General features: G+C 35.0%; 5 protein-coding genes across 9 annotated transcripts; 3 read left to right on the top strand and 2 right to left on the bottom strand.

Annotated features, from left to right (window-relative positions):
• Positions 1-2057: 2057 nt before the first annotated feature.
• On the bottom strand, positions 2058-4750 carry LOC108976319 (dual specificity mitogen-activated protein kinase kinase 4). The gene is made up of 6 exons (XM_018945344.1): positions 4195-4750; positions 3890-4129; positions 3053-3642; positions 2847-2987; positions 2533-2618; positions 2058-2469 (listed from the first exon to the last, which is right to left on the bottom strand). Exons 1-6 carry the CDS (start codon positions 4223-4225, stop codon positions 2295-2297), a joined length of 1263 nt encoding a protein of 420 aa, XP_018800889.1. The 5' UTR covers positions 4226-4750; the 3' UTR covers positions 2058-2294.
• A 772-nt stretch (positions 4751-5522) lies between these two features.
• Positions 5523-6563, top strand: LOC108976342. Of its 2 annotated transcripts, XM_018945389.1 has the most exons (3): positions 5523-5937; positions 5994-6421; positions 6523-6563. In XM_018945389.1, coding segments are annotated over exons 1-3 (759 nt in total). In that variant the 5' UTR covers positions 5523-5607; the 3' UTR covers positions 6524-6563. The 2 variants fall into 2 exon arrangements, with proteins under 2 accessions (XP_018800934.1, XP_018800933.1); XM_018945388.1 differs by lacking the exon at positions 6523-6563 and having other exon boundaries at positions 5994-6424.
• Positions 6564-6732: 169 nt separating this feature from the next.
• Positions 6733-9471, top strand: LOC108976340 (golgin IMH1-like). Of its 4 annotated transcripts, XM_018945383.1 has the most exons (6): positions 6736-7044; positions 7111-7263; positions 7324-7840; positions 7909-8323; positions 8832-8950; positions 9264-9471. In XM_018945383.1, exons 1-5 carry the CDS (start codon positions 6837-6839, stop codon positions 8883-8885), a joined length of 1347 nt encoding a protein of 448 aa, XP_018800928.1. In that variant the 5' UTR covers positions 6736-6836; the 3' UTR covers positions 8886-8950; positions 9264-9471. The 4 variants fall into 4 exon arrangements, with proteins under 4 accessions (XP_018800927.1, XP_018800928.1, XP_018800930.1 ...); XM_018945385.1 differs by lacking the exon at positions 9264-9471 and having other exon boundaries at positions 6739-7044; positions 7909-8022; positions 8832-8939; XM_018945384.1 differs by lacking the exons at positions 8832-8950; positions 9264-9471 and having other exon boundaries at positions 6739-7044; positions 7909-8022; positions 8079-8216.
• Positions 9375-20621, top strand: LOC108976341 (protein NASP homolog). Its single transcript, XM_018945386.1, has 6 exons — positions 9375-9511; positions 18119-18430; positions 18514-18856; positions 19564-19723; positions 19849-20129; positions 20196-20621. The coding sequence occupies exons 2-6, from the start codon at positions 18165-18167 to the stop codon at positions 20427-20429; spliced, it is 1284 nt and encodes a 427-aa protein (XP_018800931.1). The 5' UTR covers positions 9375-9511; positions 18119-18164; the 3' UTR covers positions 20430-20621.
• Positions 14368-15333, bottom strand: LOC108976343. The gene is made up of 2 exons (XM_018945390.1): positions 15141-15333; positions 14368-14983 (listed from the first exon to the last, which is right to left on the bottom strand). The coding sequence occupies exons 1-2, from the start codon at positions 15274-15276 to the stop codon at positions 14703-14705; spliced, it is 417 nt and encodes a 138-aa protein (XP_018800935.1). The 5' UTR covers positions 15277-15333; the 3' UTR covers positions 14368-14702.
• Positions 20622-27861: the final 7240 nt, after the last annotated feature.

The following is a 27861-nucleotide window of genomic DNA, read 5'->3' on the forward strand; positions in this document are numbered from 1 at the left end:
TTAAATTAAAATTGTTTGATTTTTTTATTTTAATTTTTTTTTTCTTTTTGCTGTGTGAACAATACTCGCAATTGTAGGCACAGTAAACGCTTGTTAATCAGTATTATTTATTATTTGATTTTCAATACACTAACCGATTTAATAAGCATTCGATTATGTATTTATGGTTATGGTTTCAATCACACTAATAAGAATAATAATTTTATTGCAAATATCTGTGGTGTTATGCGTTTTTGTTACCTGTTTCTTTGTTGTTAGTGTTGTTTTTATACATATACACACATTATGTATTTACTAATATATTACAAGCATAAAATTCACCTAATTAAAATCACTTCAGTCCGCAAATCACTGCTAATGCGAATTATAAAAAATAATACAAGTTTTCTTGTCACCAATTCGAACGTATCTGCTCCAATGGCAAAGTAAAAATTGCGCAGTTCATTGATATTTACTTTTATTTATTGTATTTTATTTCATTTTTATATAGTGTTTACTAGTAAATGTTTGTATGCCGGCTACTATTTGGGATATGCTACATGTAATTGTGTATGTATCGTTATTGGTATGTATTTTCACAAGCCACTACTAGATTTAACAAAATTTTTAGGTTAGCTTATTTTTTATGTTGATTCTTTAACTTTAACTTATATTTGCTATTTGTTTTTGTTTTTTTTGTATTTTCACAGAAATATTACGCGCTGTGTGTTTGGCCTAAATTGGCTTGTATGTATGTATTGTGTGAGTAGCACACTTATGTATATGGCTTATTTGCTGCTGCATTGTTGGGTCAACTACGGTTCGTATCTTATAATTATACATGCACTTAAAAAAATAGCGCGCAGTTATTGCTTATGATTGAACATTTCACATTGGCTTAAATTAACTGTATAATTTTTACGGCATATTTTCAGTTGAAAAATAAATTTTAATTTTTTTTTTGTAATGTCATAATTATGCATGCTTGCAATCAGGGTTGCAATTAATGCTTTAAAAATATAATTGAATTAAACATAGAATTGATTAAAAATAATTTGTTATATCAAATAACGAATTGAAAAAAAAATAATCCTAAAAACCGGATTATAAATAATTTTTTTTTAATTTGCAAAAAATCTCTTTAAAATTTATTTTTATTTTTTTTTTTAATACTGATCTGTCTCTTATACACATCTAGAAAAGCTTAAAAATTAAATTTAAAAATAAAAAAGAATTTAAAAATTAAAATTAAAAAATGTATTTAAAAAAATTTTAATTTCATTTGTAATCCAACACCATGCACTAAAAATACGATTTTCAAAATACGAATTAAATGTTGGAAAATTCATTTTTAATACCAAAATTTTGTAAAAAAAAAAATATTTGCAACCCTGATTCTTACAATACTCTACACATTTTATATTTCATGATCGATATTCTACTTAATTATTAGGTATTTTTGCAGTATTTTTTATTTTTTTACTTTAGTATTTTTACGAGTTCTACCCAAATTGCTAAACAATTATTTTATCATATTTAAAATACTTTGATGCTTGCGTGTGGGTATGTAAATGTGTATATAAATGTTATATATTATTACTTTTACATAAAATGCAATTTTCGTATTTATTGCAAATACTTACAGCGTTTTTTAGTTTTTTGATTAGTTTTACTTCACTTTTGTTTTTTTGTTTCTTTTCTTAGAAAATTTACTCTGTTTTTATTAATATTATTTTTTTTTTTTTTTGTATTTGTATTTTCAAATCGAAGGCGCAAATTATGTTGACTTTAGAAAAGCGTTACATTTACAACACAAGTATGAACAGCAACGTATGACATAACAATGCAAAAGTGCTAATATGAACTTAATTGTATACAAAAAAAAAATAATAGTTATTATTTTCGTTTTGCTAAAAAAATAAACGCTTTCTTCTTACAATCCTAAACAACAAAATATTTATGACTAACATCTATGCAAAGCGTTAAGTGTTTGCTTATCGTACTATTTTATGTTTCACTTTCTACTAAATAATAGGTTTGACATGTTTTTATTTTTTTTTCCGAATCTTCCTTATTTATTGTTTTTTTTTTTTTTTTTTTGTTTTTGTTATACATCGTAAAATTTTGTTTTAGCAACACAACAGCTAACCGGAGGTGTCTCAACAATTAATCACGCACACACATTTTGCTTACAATTTGCATACCATTCTGCTACTAACGTTACTGTCTATCAAATCTATCAAAATTTCACATTACCATCGCTCTGCATTGCTAAAAACGTTAAATGGCATTTAATACATTAGCTGGAATGCCCATTAACTTTCAGCCGGCTGATTTGTTGTGAACTCGGTTATGCCATCTTTGACCATCTTCTCTAAAATATCCGTTACATAGACAGCTACATCGGTGTGGCTGCGCTGGCCACGCAATATAAAAGGCATTTCCAGCAATGGACCGTACTTGGGTCGTTCTCTCTCATCTTTGTTTAAACTAGCGAGTTGAAATTTTCATAAGAATTAATACATATATCTACACAGTTTTGCTTTTGCTTACCATGTATTCACAAAATCTACAAATTCCTGTGAGAACTCCATGCCATTGTAGGAAGTCTGCAGGCGTGGGGGATCACCTTTCACAACCTGAAAAGTAATGAAATAAACAATAAATCTTATATTCTCCCACCGTTTGATTTATAAAGACAGCCGGAAAACCGAAATGGAGTACAAATTTATATGCGCCTAAGTACAAGAAGCACAGCAGCATCTCCCACCAAGATTTTTAATTCTGTTTTATGCTATTTCAACAGCAAAAACCTCTGAAGCTCACCCATTCAAAATCAAATAACTGACATATATCAATATACTCACTTGATACAACTGTTCGAAAACTGAATCCCATTTCGGATAGGGAAACAAACCGGTAGCGACCTCCATCAGCGTTATACCCAACGACCAGACATCACTACGTACATCGTAGCCCTTAGCGCGCTCGGGATCAATACGTTCAGGCTATGAAAAAAATTTATACAATTTCATAACTGCAATCACATATTTAAACACTAATACAAACTTACCGCCATATATGGCCTGCAACCGGCATCCTTGGTCTCCGCAATTGAATCCACTAATTTTCCACAAATACCGAAATCACATAACTTGATATCGCCACGGCGATGCAGCAAAATATTGCTGGGTTTAACATCACGATGAATGATCGATAACTCTTCTTTTAAGTAATTTAACGCTTGCACAGTAGCCACAGTAATTTTAGCTAATATTGACTCTGGTATACGTTGTTGTTTACGTTCGTAAATGTATTTGTAGAATTTATCCAAAGAGGTATCCATTAACTCCATGCATATCCAGCAGTCACCTTCCTTAAAGAGCGCACCATAAAACTGTACTATGTAGGGACATTCGTTTGAATTCATCACCACTTCCAAATCCATTAACAATTGTTTTTGTTCTTTTTCATCGACAGTGGATCGTATGCGTTTCACAGCCATTACCTTGCCTGCTTTAAATATCATCTTGTTTACAGTGCCAAAAGCACCACGACCAATTTCGCCAAGATCAGTTAAATCATCCGAAGTAAAGTGATAGCATTCTTCATCGATGAGTAGCTTTCCACAGGCTTGTTGTTTTATGCGTTCACGGGTGCGTTCTGTAAAAGTGATTAAATATAATTGGAGTGCTATAATTACATAAGTCAATATAGCTAACGTACAAACTGAGCGATGAAAATTAAGTTGTTGTTTCAAAAACAAAATTTATTTCATAAAATATTTTCAAGAAATTTGGCATGGTTACAGTTCAAGGCAACACCACAATATTCAATGAAATGTTCTAAATCAGACTACTATAGCATATAACTCCGTTAAAAAAAAAATTGGTTTTGTTTTTATATTTACCTTGATTGTTTGTTGTTGCAACCGGCGGTGCTACCGGTGCCACTACTGGTGCTGGTGCTGGTGCTGGTGGCGCACAAAATCGTTGCACCAAATTGTGTGAAGAGGAACTGGAGGCTGACGATGTAGACAAATTGGACGAAGCTGAACCGGATGAAGTTGAAGAAAATGAAGGCGGTTGGCGACCATTAAAACTGCCCAAATTCAATTCACTTGGCGGATTGCGAGGACGGCTACTTCCAGCTTTATTTATATGAAATATAATACAAATATAATTTCAATCAAATTATCAATTATGCTTGACTAACCTGCAAAAAGATTACTTGGACGTTCGGCCATTTGATTTTTTTCTGTTTAAAGTACTATTAGGATATAGTATACTTAATTAAAATGATGACTCTCACTACGTCTCCTAAAGTTGGCAATTTATTGATGACAAACTCTATGCGGATATTTTGAGCTTCACAGTTGTTTTTGTCGACCAGAAAACATATATTTTTAATACTAAATTAAAGCGCTATTAATGTAGCACCTCGTTGCAGTTGCAGGTGCAGGTACAAGAGATCCTTGTCGATTTTTCCACAAAACACCGAAAGAGCGAAGGAACAACAGAGTACAAATACAACGGCAGCAAGGAGAATGACTGTCTGTCATACAATTGTCAATTTCGGCCACGAATCAATTTCAATTTCAGTACCTATTGCTGACTACGGACTATATTGTCTACGGATTCAAGTTCTAATATATATCATTTAAGTAACACGCACAACGCGTGTAAAAAACTGTAACAAACTGCTGCACAAAATATTAAATTTACACTTTTAACTCCACTGAAAAGTTTATAAGTTCTTTTGTATGAATCCACTGAAAATGATTGGAAAGAAAATGTCAAAAGAATTGTAGCGTTGCATTCGAAAATAATGGATGCATTAATAATTCTATATTACCTTTTATTTTGCACTAGGGTGCGTCAATTTCAAGGAAATGTCTTCAGATGTTAGTGTATAACAATAAATTATATCGACATTTGCGAATATTTAATATAAAAAGTTTTGAATACATAAAATTTAATTAAATTTATTAATAAAATTTGAATATTTAATTTTTATTCCTCAAATCACAATTACACAATAGATAAAACAAATTATACGAATCACAAAAATGAATCATTGGGCGTTGATAACTTTTAACAGAAAAAAAACGATCAATCTGTACATTATTAAGATTGGGAAAATATGTTTTTCTAATGCTGCATTAAAACCCTGGTCCGTTACGGTTATGTACWTGTTTTGGTCATTCTTCGAGGTTTCGTAATGAAACTCAAGGAATATTATTTTCTGATAATGATATTCCGTAATACCAAAAATTGGTAAAAATCTAATCAATACTACCCCTTGAGCATATGCCTAATATAAAGATTGAAAATATCTGGTTAACTTTATATGATTGTAATCCTTACACCCTTTCGTCGAATAAAATTTTTTTTACATGTGCTGACAAATTTTTTCAGTTATAACTGTCAAATTATCGGCAAATTGATTGTCACTTGTCTTGTAGGGTTACTTATATTTTATAAAAAGTGTCTACTGTGAATGGTCAGTTGTAAAAACAAATTACTTTTGTTCGTTCGCTATATTTTAGTGCTGAACGAAAAATTCTTCATTAAAGTAAATTTGACAAGAATTTTGTTTACAAACAAGTTTGTTTTGTTTATTTCTCCTATGGATTGGCCAACAGAAAAGCTGTTACGACTCATTGAGCTTTTTAAAAAAAATCGCTGCCTCTGGGATCCTAAGGATAGAAACTATAAGAAAAGTAACGTTAAAGACAGGGCATGGAATAACATCAGCGATGAGTTGGAAAGGAGTGCCGTTGAGACTAAGAAAAAGATGGAATCGCTTCTTGCTTCATATCGTCGAGAGCGTAAAAAATATGAATTAGCTTTAAGCGGTTCTCATGCGGACAAGGGGTATATTTCAAAGTGGTTCGCGTTTAATGCGATGAGTTTTATGGCTGACAGATCATTTGATAGAAGGCCCAGGCACGATATAGTATGTATGTATGTATTAAAATAGTGGAAATAATGGTATAAAAATTACTTTTGTAGCATCATGAACCTTTGGATGAAATATTACAACAAGATAGTTCTCACAGTCAGGACTCCTACGAGGTTAATTCGAAACGTATAAGACCAAATGAGAAGGAAAGTCCGAGAAGAAGTGATGCATTTGATGTTACGCACCCTGCAATGACTAAAGAAAAAGAGAGTACAAACTCCTGCTGTATTAACAGGAGCGCTGCCGAATTTAAAAGGCGAGATGCTAGTGATATATTCGGAGAATATATTTCTACAAAGCATCGAAAATATAGTGATCATGTCAAAAATGTAATAGAACATCAAATTGCACAAATTTTGTTTGATGCCGATATGGGTCTCTACAATCCCGGCACAACAACGACAGTTACGATATCCGCCCGATCGCCAATTGTAGAAACGGACACAGGAGGCTCTTCGGAAATAATTTATGAAAAATAGTTAGTGCGAAATAATTTATARCATTTAAAATTAAAATAAATAAATGTGTTTTAAGCATACGCAATATATTCGAATTTTTTATCAGAATTCTGTTTTACAGGTTGGTGTTGCATTTTCGTAGATACAGCTGAGACAATTACATTTCTACGTCAGTCGGGTCTAAGTAATCGGAACGGACCCGGGTTTTATGCAGAAAGGGCTGTTAAGTCGGCACCTCGAAATTACCTCAGGAAAACTAGAACATTTTTACTGTCTGAAATGACAGCTGAAAAAGCGACGGCTTTGCTCTTACTTATCACCACAGATTTAACAGTGTGAATGACGTCATGAACAAGAAGAGGAATTGCAAAATAAACAAGAGCCGCAGAGCTACTTATTTAGGAAATCAGCGTATAAAAGTGCATTAATTTAAAAATGAAATGTTCAGTGGTGGGCTGTAGCAGTGATTATATGAAAAATCCATTGAAAAAAACCTTCTATGGTTTTCCAACCGATGCAGCTGTTGCGCATAAATGGGTTTTATTTTGCCAGCAACCGAAAGACTTTAATTATCGGAGTAAGTTTATTTGCAGAGACCACTTTAAAGACGACGACTTCCTAAATATTGCACAATTTAAAATGGGTAAATATATGTTTTTAAATCAATGCAAAAACATTATTTGCACTGAAGTTTACATAATATATTAAGGTTTTGCACTGCGACTGAAAATAAAGCGCGATGCGGTGCCCACTATCCGGCGAATATCGACTGGACAAACAATACGGGAGCTACGTATTCAACGGAGGAACCAAAAACAAATTGTCAATGATCTTTTACGAAAGTATAACCAGGAACAGAAAGGTATTCTTTAATACTATTAATCAACTATATTTAATAAATATAACTTTGACTTAATTTTAGTGAAAATAAAGTTAGCTGCTAGTGAGTTTGACGAAATATGCAGCACTCAATCTACCAAGGGCTCATCGCTAGTCGCAAACAATACAAATAGCAATGGATTTGACGAAATAAGCACTCAAGCCACTAAAGGACCAGCGCCAGTTACAAACAAAGAAGACACCGTAGAGCAAATAGAGTTAACTGCTAATGGATATGATGAAATAAGTACTCAAACCACCAAAGGCTTGGGGCTAGTTGCAGACAATACAAATGATAAAGAAGACTCCGTAGAGCAAATAGATTTTGTTGCAAATGTATTTGACGAAATATGCAGCACACGAGCCACCAAAGGTTTGAGGCCAGTTAAAACCGGTATTAAAAATAAGTTGTCGGACTTTGCCGTAAGTAATGACAAAGACAACACAATATCTGAAGACTATATCCACAATGAAGTTCAGTTTGAGGAAGTGACGATGGGGAACCAAAGGGACTATCCTATTAACGTGTTTGAGGAAGTGGATGAGCTACGGGAACAAATGTAAGTGCATTCATTCTTAGCTAACTATAAAAAATTTATATAAATGAATTTATTTTATGTACCGACAGTAAACTTTTGCGAAAGGATAATATTTGTCAGCGCCGAATCAATAAGGGACTGTGTAAGAAGCTTGAAAAGTGGAAGAGATTAAATATAGAGAAGGATATTCGTTATGCAAACAGGTTGAGTAGATTGAATGTGCGATTAAAAAATAAAACTCAGGAATGTAAAAATCTAGAGGAAAAGCTGAACTCTATTTTCACCAGTGGGCAAATTAACAAAATGAAATCCTTAAAACTTAATTATCAATGGGATGAAGAGGATATTGCCAAATCCTTAATCCTATATAGATCAAGCGGCAAAACATATAAGTTGCTTTACGATAATGGTTTTCCTATGCCATCAGTGCGTACTTTACAGAGATGGATTTGGAATAATAAAATCGACCCGAAAAAAGATGTAAACATAACTGCAACAAAAAATGTAATTGATATAGTGGAAAGAAAGAATATAATTGATCCATTAAATATAATTAACACGGAAAATATAAACGAAACAGAAAATATAATTGCAACAGAAAACTTAATTGAAACAGAACACTTAATTGAGACAGAAAATATAACAGAAACAGAAAACTTAATTGAAACAGAAAATATAATTGCAACAGAAAACTTAATTGAAACTGAAAATGTAATAGAAACTGAAGACTTATTTGAAACAGAAAGCTTTATTGAAACAGAAAATATAATTGAATCAGAGAGCGTAACTGCACCAGAAAACATAATTGATCCAGAAAATGTAATTTTGGAAACTCATATGAACGATATAGATCAAACATTCGCTGAATATTCAATTACGATAGAAATAGTTTAAACATACTTCTTTTTGTATATAGTATATATCCACCAGAATATTTTTAAGCTTCTTTGAAAAAAATTATCTTAATTTTAGAATTTCTTGTTTTAATGGTTTTTGTTTATATTTTGTTTAGCTCCGTCTCATGCCTTCGCCCACAACGGAAATTTTAAACACACGTAACACGTAAACACGTAACACAACTACGTTTATTTTTATGGAGGATGCAAGGACAATTTTTAAATTTGTCCTTAAGTATGTATACGAATTAAGTAAAAGTTTATAGATTACAAGACTATTTATTTACTAAATATTATATAATTTTTTAACAATTTGAAGACTGTGTAGTAGTACTTTGCAATAGTTGACCAGAAGGCCATAATGTTTTACACTGTATATCCAAAAAAAGTAAAAAAAAAAAAACAATGCAATAAGTGCATTTCCGGTGGCAATAAGAAATACTTGGAATGCTTTCGCTTATTGCGAATGATAAAGTGCAATTGACAGACAGTCGTCGCGCGCAAAATTTTTCACAACACATGCTTTCTATCTCTTTTTATACAAACAGCTGTCAGCATGCTAAATAAAAGGTACGAAAGAGAAGAACGCCAGCTCACACATAACAACGGAATTAAGCGGCATTTTGGCCAGCAGTAATCAAAACGCATTCAGATTCCATTATACTTACGAAAACTTAAGTGTGCGGACGATTATTGCATTTGCATACTTTTAATTGGAATATACACAATATTTAATAAAAATATATCATAATTGGAGAGTAGTTTTAACAGTTGACCGCAAACAGTTTTTACAAAGGTAAGCATTGGATTTAGTTTAGCAGCAGACTTTTGTTGTGTGGCCACTAAGCGTTTTGTGTCATTTGTTTTCACTTATGATTAATAAGTTGACATCATAATATAAAATAATAGTAGTCATGTAATGTGTGAATTTGTGCATTTTGCTATTACAATGGGAAATGTGTGATTCTTGAAATGCAGAGCTTAGCACGCTGGGGAGTTGATGGTGGTGTGGGTGAATAAACCTTCCTACGTCGTTTAGTAATCTGCAGCTGGATTTCCCTTTATATTTTGCTTTTGCATATTAGCTCTGCATATTTTTACATACATACCTACCTATGTTCGCGCAATGTGTATTTTTAATGCGATCCAAAACATTGATATTGGCGGRCGAATTTGTTATATAGATTTTACCCGCCTTAACTTACATTACGCTCCGTGCTGCTTAAAATGGCACATTAAAAGAATAAACTAAACTAAATAGCGCATGAATATCATTAATGATTTGAGTTAATTAAAACTTGCATATATTATATGTTTATTTGTTAATTAGTATATACATACATATAATATATGCAATTTGACTTGTACCTATAAAATGTTTCATTTGTTTGCAAAAAATAGCGGTGTATCGACCTTGCACAAGGCATGAAAACACGTTTTTAATTTATATATTTTTTTATACCCTGAATAGAGTATATTAAATCGACTTTTGTAACATCCAGACGAAAAAGAAAAATTATCCGCTTGACAAGCTAAATAAATTTAGCTTTGTCCGTCTGTCTGTCATTTATTCCTCAAAAAGGTGCTCGTTTGTCGGAATCAAAATTTTTTATCTTCACGAAATGAGTACGGATTGGGTTGTATGGAATTTTTGTATTTGTGAAGGGTATTATAGCTTCGATGCAACTGAATTTGAGTTTTATTTCTTTTAACATCTGTTTCTGGCATCAACAGCGAATATTCGTAATATATGCATTTAAAAATCGTTTGTAAAAATAATTCCAATGGAACGTATGGAGTTCATTCGCATTTATGAAATGGTGATGAACCCCACATATGATCTTCAATGAACTTATTAATTTTCTCTAAAAAGCAGGTTTTCTTAAAAGGGGATAAGGTTCGTTTTATATTTGGTTGACACATTTCGCATTCTTGTAAATAATAATGGTAATTTTCTAATGCACAAATATTAAAATTATAGTAAGAATATTAAATGAGAAGTAATTTCTTGAAATGAAAATACATGTATAAGATTGTCTGTTGTTGTTGTAACATATTCATAAAGTGTTTTGAGTATTACTTAGTATGCGGGGTCTAAAGTGAATAATGAAGTAATTTTCATGAACAAGTTTGGCTATGGGCCTTTCGGAAAAAGCAGTAAAATTTTTAAGGATTTTATTATTTTTCAAAAGGTTTAAAAACTTTTTCTTCTGCAAATAACGTTTTATTGCTAATTAATTTAAGGAAATTTGTCACTTTTTGATAGAAAACTAGATATGTAAATGCACAAATCGCAGTGCTTGACCTCACAAACATATGTGATAGGTGCGATAACGGTGCTCTGCTCAATTATGGTAGGTGTAGCATATAGCTGCTATACAAACTGAACAATTGGAAAACTTTCGCATTTGACATGGTAACTTCACGAAATTTGGCATGGATTACTGCTTAAGGTAACAATATAATCTCCAAAAATATTGTTCAGATCGGATTACTATAGTATATATGTAGCTTCCATACAAACTGGGCACATAGTTACTAAAAGAAATGCATCTGTGAAGGGTATATTAGCTTCGGTGCAGCCGAAGTTAACTTTTTTCTTGTTTTTGAACAAAGTTGTACATACTATCAAATATCTAAAATAGCTACCACAAAGACACAATGTCTGCAGCTTGCAAATAATAAACTAGTTGGTTAATTAATTTACTTACCTGAAATATGGAAAACTAAACGACCAACTGCTGTTTAAATAGATTTTTTTTTATTAATTTTTGTATTTAATATAATTTTAAATTTTAAGGCAAAGCGTTTACATAAAAATAATGTAGCTTCTAGTATATAATATATAATTTTCAATACATTACATACCATATGTATATTGCACTTACATAGTATAACATATATGCATATGTAAAAGTAGTTTATTTTTTTTTACAATTTTACAATTTATTTGCCATTTTCTTGCTGGTTACGTAATTTCATTAGCATTTTTGTATTGTTTTATTATTAATATTTTTTTTTGATAAAGCATTTTCTTGAACTCCGATAAGGATAATTTTGTTTTGAAAACAATCCATCAATGCATTATTCCTATTGTTGATATATTTTTGAAGAAATGTGTGTTTGTTTATTGTTTTTGGTTTATGTTGCTCTGTTGGAACTTGTTTTTACTATTCAAAAATCAGAAATGAAAAACATCAAGCTAAAGAAGTTTGCTTGGAATAAATCTTAATATTAAAACTTAATACTGAAAAATCAGTTTAGTGTTGCTTTCAATAAAAATCGTTAATTTCGGTTACCGAAGCTATAATACCCTTCACAGTTGCATTTCTTAAAGCATGGAAGGACATACAAAATATCTTAATCTTCATTTGGATTGCATGGTAGCTATAAGCATTAGTGTTCCGATCTGCACAATTTATTCGGGTGGTTTGGAAAATAAATCGTGCTAAATTTCGTAAAGAAATCTCGTCATTAACCGGCAAACTTAAATATGGAAGATAAATACTTAATTTTGGTTAGGTTCTGTTAGAGTTGTGTTAAAGGCGAAAGGTTTTTGTTAGTAGATTTTTTTTTTTCAATTGGCGGGTAGTTGAGTCTTAATCAGACTTTAGCTGCATATGTTTTGAATAGTTAGCTTTTTTCTACAATAATTATAATTAACTAACAATTTGCCTAATTTAAGGCTACAAGCAGAGCTATAACATTTTAAAGGTGCATTTTATTTTTTTATAGAAAAACTTTTTTTTTTTTACTCTTATGACTTAGTGTAAAATTAAATAATTATATTTTTAACGCACATTTGTTCTGTATAAAGTAAATTTTTACATAAGTGAATCGGTTTATTCAGCATATCTTTGTAAATATACATATGCATGTTTAGACAGTTGTCTGTAGGTGTAAATTCTATTCATATTAATATCTTTTTGTAAAAAAATAGTTATGTAGATATACATACATACATAAGAATATAAGCGTGGCTTTTATATTGAATCAAAAAAGTTGAACTTTATTAAATAGAATTTAAGACATTTTGTGCATGACACTCATTTGTAGGGCATATTCATAAATTAGATGCTACTACATTTTATTCCGCAGCAATTATAGGCATATTAAATAACAAAGCGAGCTTATAAGGGTGCAGCAGGTATTTGAGTACAAGCTAACATAAACAATTGTGAATTTCTGGATTGGGAAGGATTAAATAAAATAATTAAATTTCATTTGAAGACTTATTGAAAATGATTTGTATGTTTATAAGAGAAAAAAATTTTAATTCCAAGTACCGGATTCAAAGATCCCCAAAAATCGATTTAAAATAATTTTTTTTGAAAGAAAGATTTGTTTTTATAATTTTGGGGTACTTCGTGTTATTGTTGTTGTAGCGACAAAAAAACTTCCTTAAGGCAACTTCGAGGATTTTTTTAAACTTATTCTTAATAAAATATCAAGGAATACTAACTGGTTACTGTCTGGTGGCGACACACGTCCGCAAGATGAAGCTGACAGATCGAGAAGACTGCAGGAAATGCTTAGAGCAGGGCACTAGGAAAACAATGGCGCATCTCTTACTCACTTGCCAAGTATTAGCAAGGCTATGATGTAAGAATCTGGGGTATCTACGGCATGATTAGCAAGTGAACTCAATCTGTTATCGTAAAGGACCAAACTGGTCTATGTTTGGCTTATTGACCTACCAAATTATCCCAACCTTATAAAATATCAACATAGTTTAGCGGCTTTGTCTTATTTATATTTAGTTACTTTTAATTATAGCTTTTTGGCAAGAAATATATAAATTTTTCTAGCTTTACTTCAACTCTTAATTTGTGAAAAAAAAATTGACAAAAATGAAAATCGAATTTATATCCACAACTTTTAAATTATAAAATTTGCAACACTGGCTTGGATTTATAGCCATTATTTTAGCTTCGAACTCCAAAACTACAACAACGACAGCCTTATCAGCTGATTCTACAGTTTTGGAAAGCGTTTGAAATGAGACATGCCCATATTATTACAACTTTTGTCGCATGGAAGACTTTTACTCTCATTGTCTTTATTATTCAGCAGATAACTGTTTTATGTAGTTAAAATCTTGCGAACCGTAAACTGTTTCTCAAGTATATCAAAAATTATTAGAATTTATTTTTAAGTACTATTTGAATCTGATCTTTAGAATAGAAATGTTGTCAAATAGAGGGTTGAACGCTTTAAATCTCTTACTTAAAGCTGAAGAAAAAAATTTATGTAATATATACCCCTACAAATATACTCAAATGCCTAGCGCACCCTATATATGTACATAAATACATATGTGACCTGGTCTACGGAAAGGAGGCTTAGGTGTCAAAAAATATTAGTTGATTCGGATGGAAGATGAGATGCTTTTTCACGTGATACAATTCAAAAAGTCATAAACAAGTTTTCGCACGTTAGCTCCCTTTTCGTAGACCAGGTCACATATACATATATGTTAGACCTAAAATTCTTGTATAAAGCTTTTCTTAAATAAATTGCAATAACTACTGATTTTTAGAGTAAATATAAAAGCTATCATGAAATGTGCGGGCTTTGGTTTACAATTGTAAATGAGGATAAACTATTTAATTTAATTTTTATAAATATTATATTTTTTATGTAACTAGTAGAAATATTACATTAATATTTAGAGTTATTTCTCGTATTATTTGTCAAAGCAGCACTATTTTAGTCAGTTTATTTTGTGCCTGTCATATGTTTGCTTGTTCAACAGTTAAAGTTACATTTACACTTTAATTACGTTGCGTAACTAACCAAGTGCAGCGCTTTGTAATTCGCTGGATTTACTAAAATATTTCACCCGTACATTTATTTGTACACGTACACATTTCGACGAAGTCCTCGACCGTTTCCATGCGTAAGCTTGCAATTATAATCGCTTTGTCACTTGATACGCACCTCCAACGCCTGCACGGCCTTGTGCGACCTTAGACGACCTCCAACGACTAAATCATTAGCGCTGAAAATGGATTGTAACGCATAATTTTCGACAGCAAAATCCATAACACTGACGTTATGCCGCACAAGACAACACCGCCCCAACCCAAATCCAAACTCCATGATGTCAGAAATATGCGTGCACCCAATAAGGGTTTAGCCATAATTGCTACGCCGCCCGGTCGCGCCACAATACCGTCAACGGTGCCATCATAGTCGCTATCCAACATGGGACGTCCTTGTTGCCGTTTAAAATGTATAATCATAAGCGTGAAGAGCGCAAAGAGTGCTGCAATAAGAAAATCAAAAAGTATATACATACATACATCCATATGTAAATATTTTCTTCAAGCAAAAAAGTAATAAGTTACAGTTGCCTTTAAATATAAAATTGTCTGCAGTAATACTATTTCCTTGGGTAGTGTCTTTCTACGCTTTCAACTTACCCGCTAGTAGATACATGACGCCTGTGATTAGTATGGCGCTTATTTGACGCTGGCAAACACCGAACGCGCCCACCAATGCTGCGCTGCCCAGTATAATTAGGCACACCAATGAGCAGGAAATTGACAAGTTTTGCATTCCTATGGTTTATATGTACATATATGGAAAATTACAGTTATATTAAATATTTAATTGTGCTGTTATGTAAGCGAAATTTCATTTAAAACTGTTTGTTAGATAAAGGTTTAAGGTTATGTAGGAAATTCAAGTAATATTTGCACAGCTTGAAAAATATGGTTTACTATATGAAATGTTAACTACTTTTAAAGCGTATTTAAAATTCTGATTTTATTGTAATTATTGTTAGTATATAATATGTTTAGGTATTTATATGATTGTAACGTTATCTAAGTAGATGTGCGGTTATGTGTATAAAAAGCTTAAGCTGTGCGCTAAACAAATTTTTATGAAATATGAAAACAAATTGCCAAGGAAATGTACACATTGTTGTTGTTTAGCTGACTACAAAGTATCACAAATAGTTTTGTAAAATGGTAGTGCTGTTGGGGTTACACAGATCCAAGGCTTAGCTTCGGCGGCGAATTGCCGGTTCTGCGACTTGGGAGTCTGAAACTCCAGAACACTTGCCAATTGACTGCGCAGCAGTCTGTAGGTTCAGGATAAAGGATCTTGGAGTCATGTTTCCAAGTACCGATCACGTCGCCTCAATAGCACCTCGCAGTATTTTGGAATTCATCAATTTGCTGGGACTAGGTTTGCCACGATGTTCGTAGCATTCAAAAAGTATATACATATGTACATACGTAAATACCATATATACATTAAAAGGGAATTGAGTTGATTCAATTTAGTCATATCCCTATGATTCTGGGTATATACAAGAACTGGTCCCTCATGTTTTTGAGATTTCAATATGAAATTTTGCATACGTCCTTTCGTTCCCAAAACTTTCTCCTTTGTTGGAATCACCTATAGCGGACCACTGTGAAAGATGATTACCGCACAAACTAACCGATAAAAATCAAGTTCTTGTATAGTAAAATTTTTTATTTGACGGGATATCTTCGCGAAATTTGTTATATATTATTGTCCAAGGTAACGGTACATCATCAAAAATTACAAAAATTATATAATTATAAATTGCTGATAATTTCGAATGCACATAAAATCGAAGTCGGCAGTCTTAGCCATGACAATGTTGCAGCGATAGTGAATGGTGAAAAGCACAAACGTGGTCGTCCACGTCTGAATGCTGGCGTAGAACCAAAGACGTACCGGGTCTTTGGAGTCGAAGACGAAAATTGTCGATGGCAAATTAATTAAAAGAGCTGTGGGCAAGCCAAAAAAGCTCAATACTGGCAAGCCTGGTAGGTCACGTAAGGAATATATTTGGGTTGAAGTAAAATGAAAAATATGAAATTGAAATATGAATTGAAAACTAAAAATATATGTATATTTTATGTAACAACGGATGTCGAGAAAAAAGAATAATAAAAACTCTCAAGTCTTCTGTAGAAGAAAAAAATTATAATAAAAACTCCCAAGCCTTTTGTAGGAGAAATACTCTATTCCTTATTACAATTTGTGAATTAAGTTTTTTTTTTCAAAAATAAGCAGCATTATTTCTGTTGAAATTATTAAAAAGCAAATTTTAAAATTGTTTAATGTTATTTGGCATAGAATAAAAAAATTCTTATAATTTTTACAATTTAATTTGCCGATTATTCGATAAATTAAGTGTACACTTATGTAAATGAGAGCATTTTTTTTTTATATTTATATACACATATGTATATACATATGTATGTAACCACAAATATCGCGTCTGTAATACATACTTGTCACCAAACATATTTACAACTTATTTTTATAATAAATTTGAAGTGAAGGACATAGCCAAGTTCACGCATTAATGCACAACACATTGGCGGAAGAACCGAAGTGCCGAGGAAATGCGTTGTGCTCATCCATATGATTGTGATGGAATATCACCATATCAAAGGAACTAAAAACTACAAATGTAAAATACACATGTGTGTATGGAAGTGCACTGTCTGTCGCAAGCTGACATTGTTTTTAATTTATTTCACGTGCTTTTTGTATATCCTTGCATACATCGGCATATTCCATATTTAATAATTTATTCATGTACTTTGGCTGGTTGTTTTAAAGTGTCAGCAAGTAAATATTTTTGATTTAAAAATCAACTCTGCGGATTTATCAATTTTTACAACACTTTCGCTGTTGTTTGTAACTGCTCATTTGTCGGAATCGGCATTATACATAGCTGATAAGAAAAACTTTCCTTTGACAAGATATCGATAGATAGATCGATTAATTATTATATTATTTGCCATGAAATTATAAATTTTATGCTTATCTTATTTCATCATTTTTAAAATGCTTTTTGAAGCAATTCTGTTAGTTTTGAAAATTAATATTCGAAACTATTGTGGAAAGGGAAATGAATTTAGTAGAAATGATTTGGCAGCATAATGGTTATATTAATATATATATATATTTGCATAAAATTATACATATGTATATCAAATAAGCATATGTGGCTGGCTAAAAAGTTAATTAACTAATATAAATCATGCATGACTACAAGCAAGTACGAAATATTGATTTTAAAGCGCCATTATAAATATAACTAAATGCGGAAATAGTTATTCAAAGATTTGCAGGTACAACCTACGTGATTAGAAGAATCTTGAGTTGTTGACTATTGAGCGACGAAGAATTTGATGCAGCGTAAAACTACAGATAATATTCTGTTTGTTACTTAAACTATTTTTGCTTTACGAAATTCATCTAAATGCATATGCAGCCAATTTAAAATACATAAAAAACCTAACCTATATATGTATATTTGTTACATATATTCTATTTCATAATATTCATATGTGTAAGTATGTGCTACAATAATTTTTTTTTATAAATTTCTCGTTAATTGCAGTTTATTTTCAACAATTAAAACTTAAAATATATACATATTTATAAAGATGTCAACAGATGAGCAAAATCCTGTAGTATCCAACGATGATGGCAGTGCTGCGAAAGAAAGCCGATTAAATGAGGACGATGTCGAGTCTATCGACCTGGAACAAGCAAAGAAATTCCTTGAAGCCAAAGAATTGTACTGTTATGGTTCACGAAATTTTCTTTTAAAAAACTACAGCGATGCGGCCGATATGCTGAGTCAAGCATGTGCCCTCTATGAAGAATTGTATGGTGAGCAGTCGAATGAATTGGGCATGCCATATTTGCTGTAAGTGCCACTTAAACCGAGTTTAACAAGCAGAAGCAGAGTAAAATGTAGCAATTTTGCTTTTTTATTCCTTTCATTTATAGCTATGCAAAATCCCTGATTGCCTTAGCATTGGATGAAAACAAAGTCATCGATGTGCCGGACGAAGAGGAACTTGATGATGATGATGATGATGATGATGATGGTGATGATGATGGAGACGAGATGGCCGTCGATGCATCACCAACCGCGAAGAATGGTAGTAACGGTGCGGCGCCAGCGACGAGTGGCCCCTTAAAAGTTAACAAAGTGAAGAGTGATGAAATGGAGGTGGATTCAATGGCAAAAGCACCTGTTGCCGCAACGCGCGTTGAGGATGATGAAAAGCCAAGCACATCAAATGGCGATGCTGTTGGCGAAGAAATTGCGGATGTAGATAATGACGCGGTGAGTAGCACTTGAAGTTAATTTCATTTTGAAATAAGTACGTGTTTTGAGCACTTCAAATGCAATCGAAATGATTTGAATTGAATTTGGGAATTGTCGCAAACAATGAGTGCCTGACGTCAGGCGCAATCAGCTGGCTATGCGTTGTAGTTGCCAAACGCACAAGCAGCGTTGTATATGTAGACTTTTAACAATTAATTTTTTGGTGGGCGGGAGCAACGTACATGCGGATATTGTGAGAGGTTTGGTGGATAGAATTTTGAAATTTGAATTTGAAAATGATATTCAAAAACAAAAAAATTAAAATAGACAAAACCTGTCTCTTATACACATCTAGATGTGTATAAGAGACAGTTTAAAAAAAAAAAATAAAAATGAAATAAAATTAAATAAAAAATTGGACAACCAGCGGCGAATGTGTGTCAAAACTCAAAATGTATCACTACGATATAAATACTGTCTCTTATACACATCTAGATGTGTATAAGAGACAGATACTAATCAGATAAAAAAAATTAAAATTAAAAACAAACTAAAAAAAATAAAAGAAAATAAAAAATCATCTTCATAACTTGACAAATAAATCTTTATTTTTTTCCCTGTGGGATTTCTAGGATATGATTTGTTTGAACAGCTGTCTTTCTGTTTTCTTTTTTTTTTCTAATTTAAGAACATTTCTTCATAATTTTTTGCCACTTGTCCCTTAGGCTTCCAATCTGCAATTGGCCTGGGAAATTCTAGAGTTGGCTGACAAAATTTTCTCACGTCAAGGCGGAGAGGGCATGTCAAACTTGGCTGAGGTGCGAACGGAACTGGCTAATATCGAATTCGAGAACAATTTGCCGGAGGCGGCACGTGATGATTACAGTAAATATAAAACACAATAGCACAAATAAAAGCACCTCGCATTTATACAATTTTGGTTTTCTAACTCTCTTTGCCTCTATTGCTTTCTGTCTCTCTCTGTATCTCTCATCGTATCATCCATACAGTGAAAGCCTTAAAAATTTACTGTGAAATGCCGCCAAACTATCGACGCGCCATGGCAGAAATACATTACAAAATCGGTCTCACCTATTTGATGCAACAGATGAACAAAGAGGGCGCTGAGTCGCTGAAAGCTGCATGCGAGCTGATCGATGGTGAAATCAAGGAGATGCAAGAGTGCGAAGAGGAGCTCAGCGAGAAGCGGAAGAACAAAATACAGGATTTGGAGGAGACCAAGCAGGAGATTTGGGCGAAAATATCCGAAATCGAGGAGACACAAGCACAGGTGCTATATTATACACAATAAACAACAACAATAGTAACTTATAAGTCTTATTTTTTCTTTGCCTAGAACGTTGCCGAGGTGCGCGCTGCGTTGGATAGCTACATCAAGCCGATTGGCGCATCAACGGATTCAAATGGCGCAGGTTCCTCCACAGCTGCAGGATCAGCCTCAACAGTGGGCGCGTCGTCCTCAAGCGCAGCCAAGCCGACAGATATTTCACATTTAATTAAACGCAAAAAGCCGAGTGAGAATGCGGAAGCTGAGGTTGGGGCGTCACCAGCCAAACGACCAACTGCCTAATTATTTTATGTTTTCATGCTGCCTTGTTTTTTTTTTATTTATTGTATGAACTTTTTCGTTTCTTTAATGGCAACAAAAGAGTGAAAATTTCGTTTATATGTGCACGAAGAGCACAATTTTTGTTCGAAGAGTTTTTATTAATGTTTAAAAATTAGTTATTTTTTTGTATTTTTTGTGCTTTTTTTATTTTGCTGGTTTAGTTTTTAATTTTTTGCTTTGCTTCACCTGATAAAGATTTTTTTTTTTATTTTTTCGCAACACTCAAAAAGACAAATTGTTATTATATTAGTCCGAATTTGTTTCTTTACGTTTTGCGTTTTTTTTACTAATTAAATTGAAGTCACAATTCTTACCAGTTTATAATTTTGTTTTTTCGCTTTTGCAACTTACAATGTTGAATTTTCTTAAATTTCTCTACAAAGCATTTAGTTGTAAGCATATACATTGCAAATACATACTTATATAAATATGATCTTAAATTATATAATTAATAGTCTATCTTGCTAATTATTGTATTGTTATTTTTTATGGCACAAATGTTTGTTATCAAACTCATTTCTACCCTACTGTCCCCTACTGTAAGAAAACACAACAAAAAATGCGTAGTGTTAAGTTAAACAATCAAATATATTAATAATATTCATACAAAAACAATTTTTGTCTAAGAATATTTATACCCTATACAGGGTAAATTAAGTTTGCCACAAAAGCAAACAACGAAGGCTAACAATTTCCACGACAGCCGGGTCTAAGTTACCGTATTTGACCCGGATTTTATCCGGCGAAGTGCTTGTTTGGGTCGGTAAGTTTTACATTAAGTTTGATATCAATGGAGCAACGCCTTGCAGCAAGGTTACTCCTTGTTCTTCTGACTCGTGCTGACATTGAGTCCAACCCAGGCGTAGAGGAGTGTCTTTGCTGCGTTTGCGCTAAAAGGCTTCTTCCAAACTCCACCCCGGTTAGGTGCTTAGACACACAGGAAATGAACTTCCGAGTTACGTGTACCCATGCAGCCAACTCACTGCTGCAACCTTAGCCTCTACGACTGTGCAATCTCCAGAAAGTTCGCGCAATACGCCGCCACTCACTGGCCAAGAAAGAACCCCTACGGTCCATTCTGAACAGTCCGATGAACTCGAATTTTACAATTTAACTTTAACGGACGCCAGAGTAAAATCAGATAGATAAGAAGAGAAGAAACCAAGCTAAACAGCCTTTCAAATCTTCTGAGTTTTGCAGGCTTCAAAGTTATGCGTAAGGATTTCGAACAAGATAATGGTCGGGGCCTAGCCTGCATAACATCGTGCAATATCGTTTTTTCGATGGCGACATCGACCGCTGGGATACTACTTGATTACTTTATGTTTAATATAAACATCCATCCATTTATATGTTGTCCTACAGGATATCACCCGAGCATAAGTGCGCTACTTCGTGGTGAAAACTATTGTAGCACTAGGCGACTTTAACCTTCAGAGCGGTCTTTGGTATTCCTACCTGTTGAATGACCGTATGTAGATGGAGCTGGTGGAACAGATAGACGAGAAAACATTCACCGCACTATCCATGCTTAAGGACGCAAAGTCAAACGATATGTTACTTGAAGGCTGCGCAAAATGCCAAAAGACTGCGCACCACTTTCACCAAAAGTGTTCAAAGTGTCATCAGCAAGGCAACATCCATTGACATTGTTGAAGTAAACATGCTGATGCTAAAGCACCTAGGCTCGACGGAAGTAAGCTTCCTTACCAAGGTCCTAAATCTGTCGCTGACCACTCTTCAAATACCCAATGTGAGACAAATCGGAAGAGTGGTTCCACTACTGAAACCTTGTGAGTCCGCCAACAAAGGGTAATCCTATCGTCCGATATCTCTTCCACCCAGTAGTGAAGAGACTTGAGGCCCTGCTACTCCCGACCATCATACACCATGTGAAAACCAGTATGGCTTCCGAAATTTATTTTGCGAGATATTTTCACAAAATTTGGCGTGGATTATTGCCCGAGATAACGGTATAATCTATGAAAAAAATCTTATCAGATCGAACCACCATAGCGTATGGCTGCTCTACAAGCTGAACGACCAAAATCAAGAGTTCTACGGCATCTTTTGTATTTTTGACGTGTATTAAGCTTCATTTTATTATTATATTATTATTTTTTATTTACCGCAATCAGTTGAAAAAAACGCTTATGCAAGCGAAATAACTAGTTTTCACTAACAATTTGAATTTTTAAGCTAAATTCGCCTTTTCCCAGAACTGTTCTATATGTAAAATGTAAATATGTACGCACACACTGCTTAACTACATATGTAACTAACAGCGAGTAGCATTCAAGTGACTACATATGCATTCGATGATTACGAAACTATTGTCTAATGCAATTATTTGTGTAGCACGGTTTATTGGATTACTACAGATGTAATGCATTAAATAAATATTCGCGTATGTATGTAATCGAGTAGTAAAGTTGCTGCCTAAAAGATACTTGAGATAGTACGACAGTTGAATTTAGTAGCTTGTTAAAGATGAAAGTTCAATATTTTGACGTAGAAATTGCAGTTGCAAGTGAGAGAACATTTCTTGCTATGTGTGTGTGTGACCAATTTTTCTTATTATTTGTTTTTTTTTTTTACTTTTTCGCAATTAAAATTATACTAAATTTTTGTGTTTTTGTATTTTCGTGTGCGTTTTAGAAATACACATAGATTGTACCATACGTACTTAAATGTGGCTGCAATGAGGTCTGGGACTCACTATGTTGCCAATCGTTGCGTTGCTCTTCGCCGCGTGCATTCTCCATCGAACCGGCTAGATAATTGACGCAAGGTGGTGCACCGCGTGGAAATTTCGGATGCCTTCGTAGCTCTTGCAATTCCTGCATGGGCAAGTCTATGCACAGCGTCCAAATGCCACCGTGCATGGGTACGAGGAAAACGGTCTCACGACGAAAACGATATTCCGCTGCAAATATAAGCGAAAATAATGTGTTAAATACGATATAAAAGTAACCCTAAAGTTAGAGTTGATGTAGGTGATTTTCGGAGGAAAAAATTCCTTTTTTCCTTCTCTATAAACCCTAACCTAATTAAGTTCGAACAGCTATCGAGCTTATCGTTCCATATACAGTACTTTAAAAGGCGGAAACGAAGTTATTATGTAAGTACACTCTCATTAAAAATATACATATATCGGTAAAATACTCCAAAAGCCATATATGATGTCTTGTATTAACCGATGAAATTTTCATTCCTAGTTTAACTTAGGGAATAACAATCTATTGGAGGAGCATATCTGGTTCAATTGAGGTCTGTATACATTATATTGGCTTCCATATAGCAATCTGACAGGTTGAGTCATGCGCTCAGCAATAGACAAGCCTTGTAGCTCCGCAAAGARGCATTTATCTCTCTTGATCTAGGTCATCTTGATCAATGTATTTTTATTTGTTCTCAAAGGAAAGCAGTTCTATCCTCTTTAGTGTGAGAACTCGAGCTTAGATAGTAGTTAGGAGCAAATTTAATTATTTCTGTCTTACAGAGTTCCTAAGACAGTAGCTGGTCGTATCTTTCCAGGAGATACATAGACTGCGACCCTAGAGGCTGTGCAGTGTTCGAGTAGACTCTCAGTACTCATATCAAAGGTACGTAAACTCTTCAACAAGGCCAAGCGTACTGGGAACTGGAAGGATTATAGAAGCAACTTAACTGTCTACAATAAGGAGATTAGGTCTGCAAAGCAGTAAAATTCCAGAAACTTCTGTGAAAACGTCTCCTCAATACCGGAGATAGCAAGGCTGCATAGGGCTCTGGCTAAGGAGAAGACTGATACAATGCTAACCACTTACCATTAAAAGATGTGACGGAACTTACACGACCAGTGCGGAGGAGAGTGCTACGACACTTCAGCGTGCGCATTAATCGGAGACAATTCAGGAAGACCGGTGTCTAACTATCGTCGAACAGAAGCCATCTCGCCTAGATTGCGTAGTCGCAGGACAACTGTTTAACGCGGGCTCAGTCTGATGGGCTACGGATTTGTTTTCACAATTTAAAAAAATGCGGAGGGGACGGCAGCACTTCTGCAACACGGAGAGCAGGTTCTACTGCCCTACCGGCTGTTCAGCTGATGAGAGATAGCTTTTCGCTGGGTTATATCTCTGAACCATGGATGAAAGCGAAGGTAATCTTTATACCAAAGGTAAACTACTTTCTGGCTAAATCCATTAGACCGATTAGTCTAACTTCCTTCTAACTAAAGAGTACGGAAAAGATCGTGGGCCACATAATAAGGTAAAAGGCGGTGAAAAAGCCATCCTGCATGCGAACCATCATGCTTACAGAGCAGGCAAATCGACCAATACTGCTCTGTACCAACTAAACTCTGAGACACAGTGTTCGCTGGAAGAAGAGGAATGTTATGTGCCTTTTTAGACATCGAAGGTGCCTTTAACAACACGACCCACACGAGCGCAGCTAGAGCACTGGAGAAAAGGAATATGGTGGCACCAGTGCGCAGAGAAAAAATTTGAGGATGCTCTCTGCCACATCAATCAAAGAAAACTAAGCCTAACCAAGGGATGGTGCAGGAGTGTTGGACTCTTCATCAACCCCTTGAAGACGACCATTGTCCCATTTGCGAGACGCAGGTCTCTGCCTGGCCTCAGGAACTTAACACTTGGGGGCAGAGAGATAGAGATGACTAATATAGTCAATTATCTTGGTCTCACTCTGGATTCTGCGTTGGAAGCAGCATGTTGAATTGACCATGCTACGAAGGCACTTATGGTGTGCAATCGGCTTGCTAGTAGATCCTAGGGTTTCAAGCCAAGGATTGTCAGGTGGTTGTACACTATGATCGTATACACCGATTATCATATATGGAGCGTTCCCCACACCATAAAGGAGTGGCTTCGCAATGATGAAGCAGAAAATTCGGAGAAGCATTGGCAACAACTTCTAGGCATGCCCCATGTCAAATTACTAATGGGATCCCATCGCCTCAATAGCACTTAACAGCATATTGAATCTTATTAAATTGCTGAGCTTAGCTGAGACTTAGGAGAGGGCACAATAGAGCCAGGTCGGGTGCAATTCTCATTTACTTATCTTATTTATCTTCTAATCTAAACTAACTGCTACTCCGGAGAAAACAAAAATTTAACTTTTCACAACTTTTCACTGAGAATAAGGTTTAAACATTTTGAACTCGATGGACCAAGAAACTTAAACGATACTGCAGCTAAGGTTTTAGCTTGTATTCACTAGAGAAAAAATTTCCACGGCTATCAAATAGCAAAAACTACAGTTACCATTTAGGAAAGATTAAAGATAAAATCTTTATCGACCAGCCAACTATCACTTTAGAATAAAGACACAGAACTGAAGCAACTAAGCCAAACAAAAGCTCGACGTTCTGTAAGGAAAATGAATTCCTGACCCTATAAGTATGCTTGAATTTAGTTAGAATATAATAATGTATCTACATACAATATTCAACTTTAGCAAACTCATTTACCTTTTTTGTCGGGCTTCAGCATCGCCACTTTATCGTCCAACATCCACTCCAACTGCATACTCGAACGATTCGTGTAGCGATCCAAGCTATTGCGATCCCAAGTGACATGCTCCCAGTGATCGGTCATAATGGCGGCGCAGAGCATTGCCGTCGCGCTGGTGGTCATCAGCAGTGTCACAAACAGAAATAGCACTGGCGGTGGTCCAACACAACAGTTAGAGCAGCAACCCGACGCGCCCGAGCTACTACCCATATCCATAGCCGAATTGAGTGATGTGGGTGTGTCCAGACCGCCGCCAGTGCCGTCACCGTTTTGATTCAGCGCCTTAGCGCAACTGCTATTACGCAACAGTATGCTATTGCTGCGTCTTAAACTCTCAACAGCCGCTGCAGCGGCTGCAGTTGTTGCCGCAGTTGGATCAAATTGAAACGAGGAATTATGCGCCACAGCCGACGGATGTTCATAAATGCTGTTATGCCGACTTGGTGCAAAATAGTAGCACGTCGTTTGTGTATTACTTTTCGTATTGTGATTGCTGGGACCGTTGCAAACGCCGAAATTACTGCTGCCACCGGTTGTACCGCCACCAACACCATCGCCGCTGTGCTCATTGATTGCGCTCAGGTCCTCATTGCTTGACGTATATAAAATGGATTGAGCAAATTGATTCGAATAGCAGTTCTGCTTGAAAGCGCTACTGCCGATTTGAAAGTGACTTGTCGGCTGGTGGTGGTAGTGATGATTTGCGCCTACGATCGGTTTAGTGCTACCGCCCGACGCCTGCACGTAAAGTGCCTCGTAATCGTAATGGTGAGGATTCCTATAGATTACCGGCCAGGAGCGTGTAGTCTTCGAGTTGTGACTGTAAGTTGTGGTGGTGGCGGCGGCGGCGGCGGCAGCAGCAGCAGCGACAACTGTGGGCGGTGGTGCCGTTGGTCCAGCCGGTACGCTAGATAGCTGACCGTAAATGTTCGGCGCGTTCACAACACCAACTGCGGAGGCGATGCTGGCAGCCGATGTGGCAGGCGACAAGTCACCAACGTACTGTGTTGCTGCTGTGGCTAAACCAACACCAGCTGTTGGCGAAACAGACGCGGCGATCGCGGTACTATTGGAGCGTTGCGTTGAGCTGGCGGTGTTTGTATTCGAGGATGGTGTGTGCGCTGTCGGACTGTGACTGTGCTTGATATCGTCGTGCGTCTCCACCAGCGGCGTCAATTCAGTGGGTTGACTTTCCTCACTAGTTTGTGCAAGCAACTTCTCAGCTGTGCTTCTGTTTGGACTCGCCTGTTGCTGCTGATGTGACTGCTGGGTCGCCTTCTGGCGTTGCAGTAGATTTTTCGTTGGCGCGGCAATTGTTGTCGGTCTAGTTGGCGTTGTTGTTGTGCTGGCGGTCAGTTTCAGTGGTGGTGGCAGCTGGCGAACCGACTCTTTGCCGGTGCCGGTGCCGTTGCCAATGCCCGCACCAGCACTGCTGTTGTTAATGGTCGCTTGCGGACTTATGCGCACTTTGCCATTCACATTGGTTGCTATCACAATTGTTGCTGTCGGTACGGCGGTCAATTCATTGAAGTCCTCCTCCTCCACCAGTGTGGCTCCTGATGAATAAATGTTGTTAGTGTGTTTACTGCGTTGTAGAAAAGTTTTACTGTTACTACTATTTTGGCTATGGCTGTTGCTATGGTTAATGCTGTTCTTGCTATTATTGTTATTATTATTGTTGTTGTTGCTGTTGTAATTATAGTTGCTATAGCAGTGGCTATTGCTGTTGCTGTTGCCGTGACTACCCGACTTGGCTTTCGATTTCTTATGTGCTTTCTGTTGTTGCGCTTGTTGTTTATGATTTTCTCTTTGTTTGTGTTGCTGTTGCTGTTGCTGATGATGGTGATGTGGCTGATGTGGTTGATGTGGTG

This window comes from Bactrocera latifrons, unplaced genomic scaffold, assembly GCF_001853355.1.
Source record: "Bactrocera latifrons isolate USDA-ARS-PBARC rearing strain unplaced genomic scaffold, ASM185335v1 scaffold_75, whole genome shotgun sequence".
NCBI lineage: Eukaryota > Metazoa > Arthropoda > Insecta > Diptera > Tephritidae > Bactrocera > Bactrocera latifrons.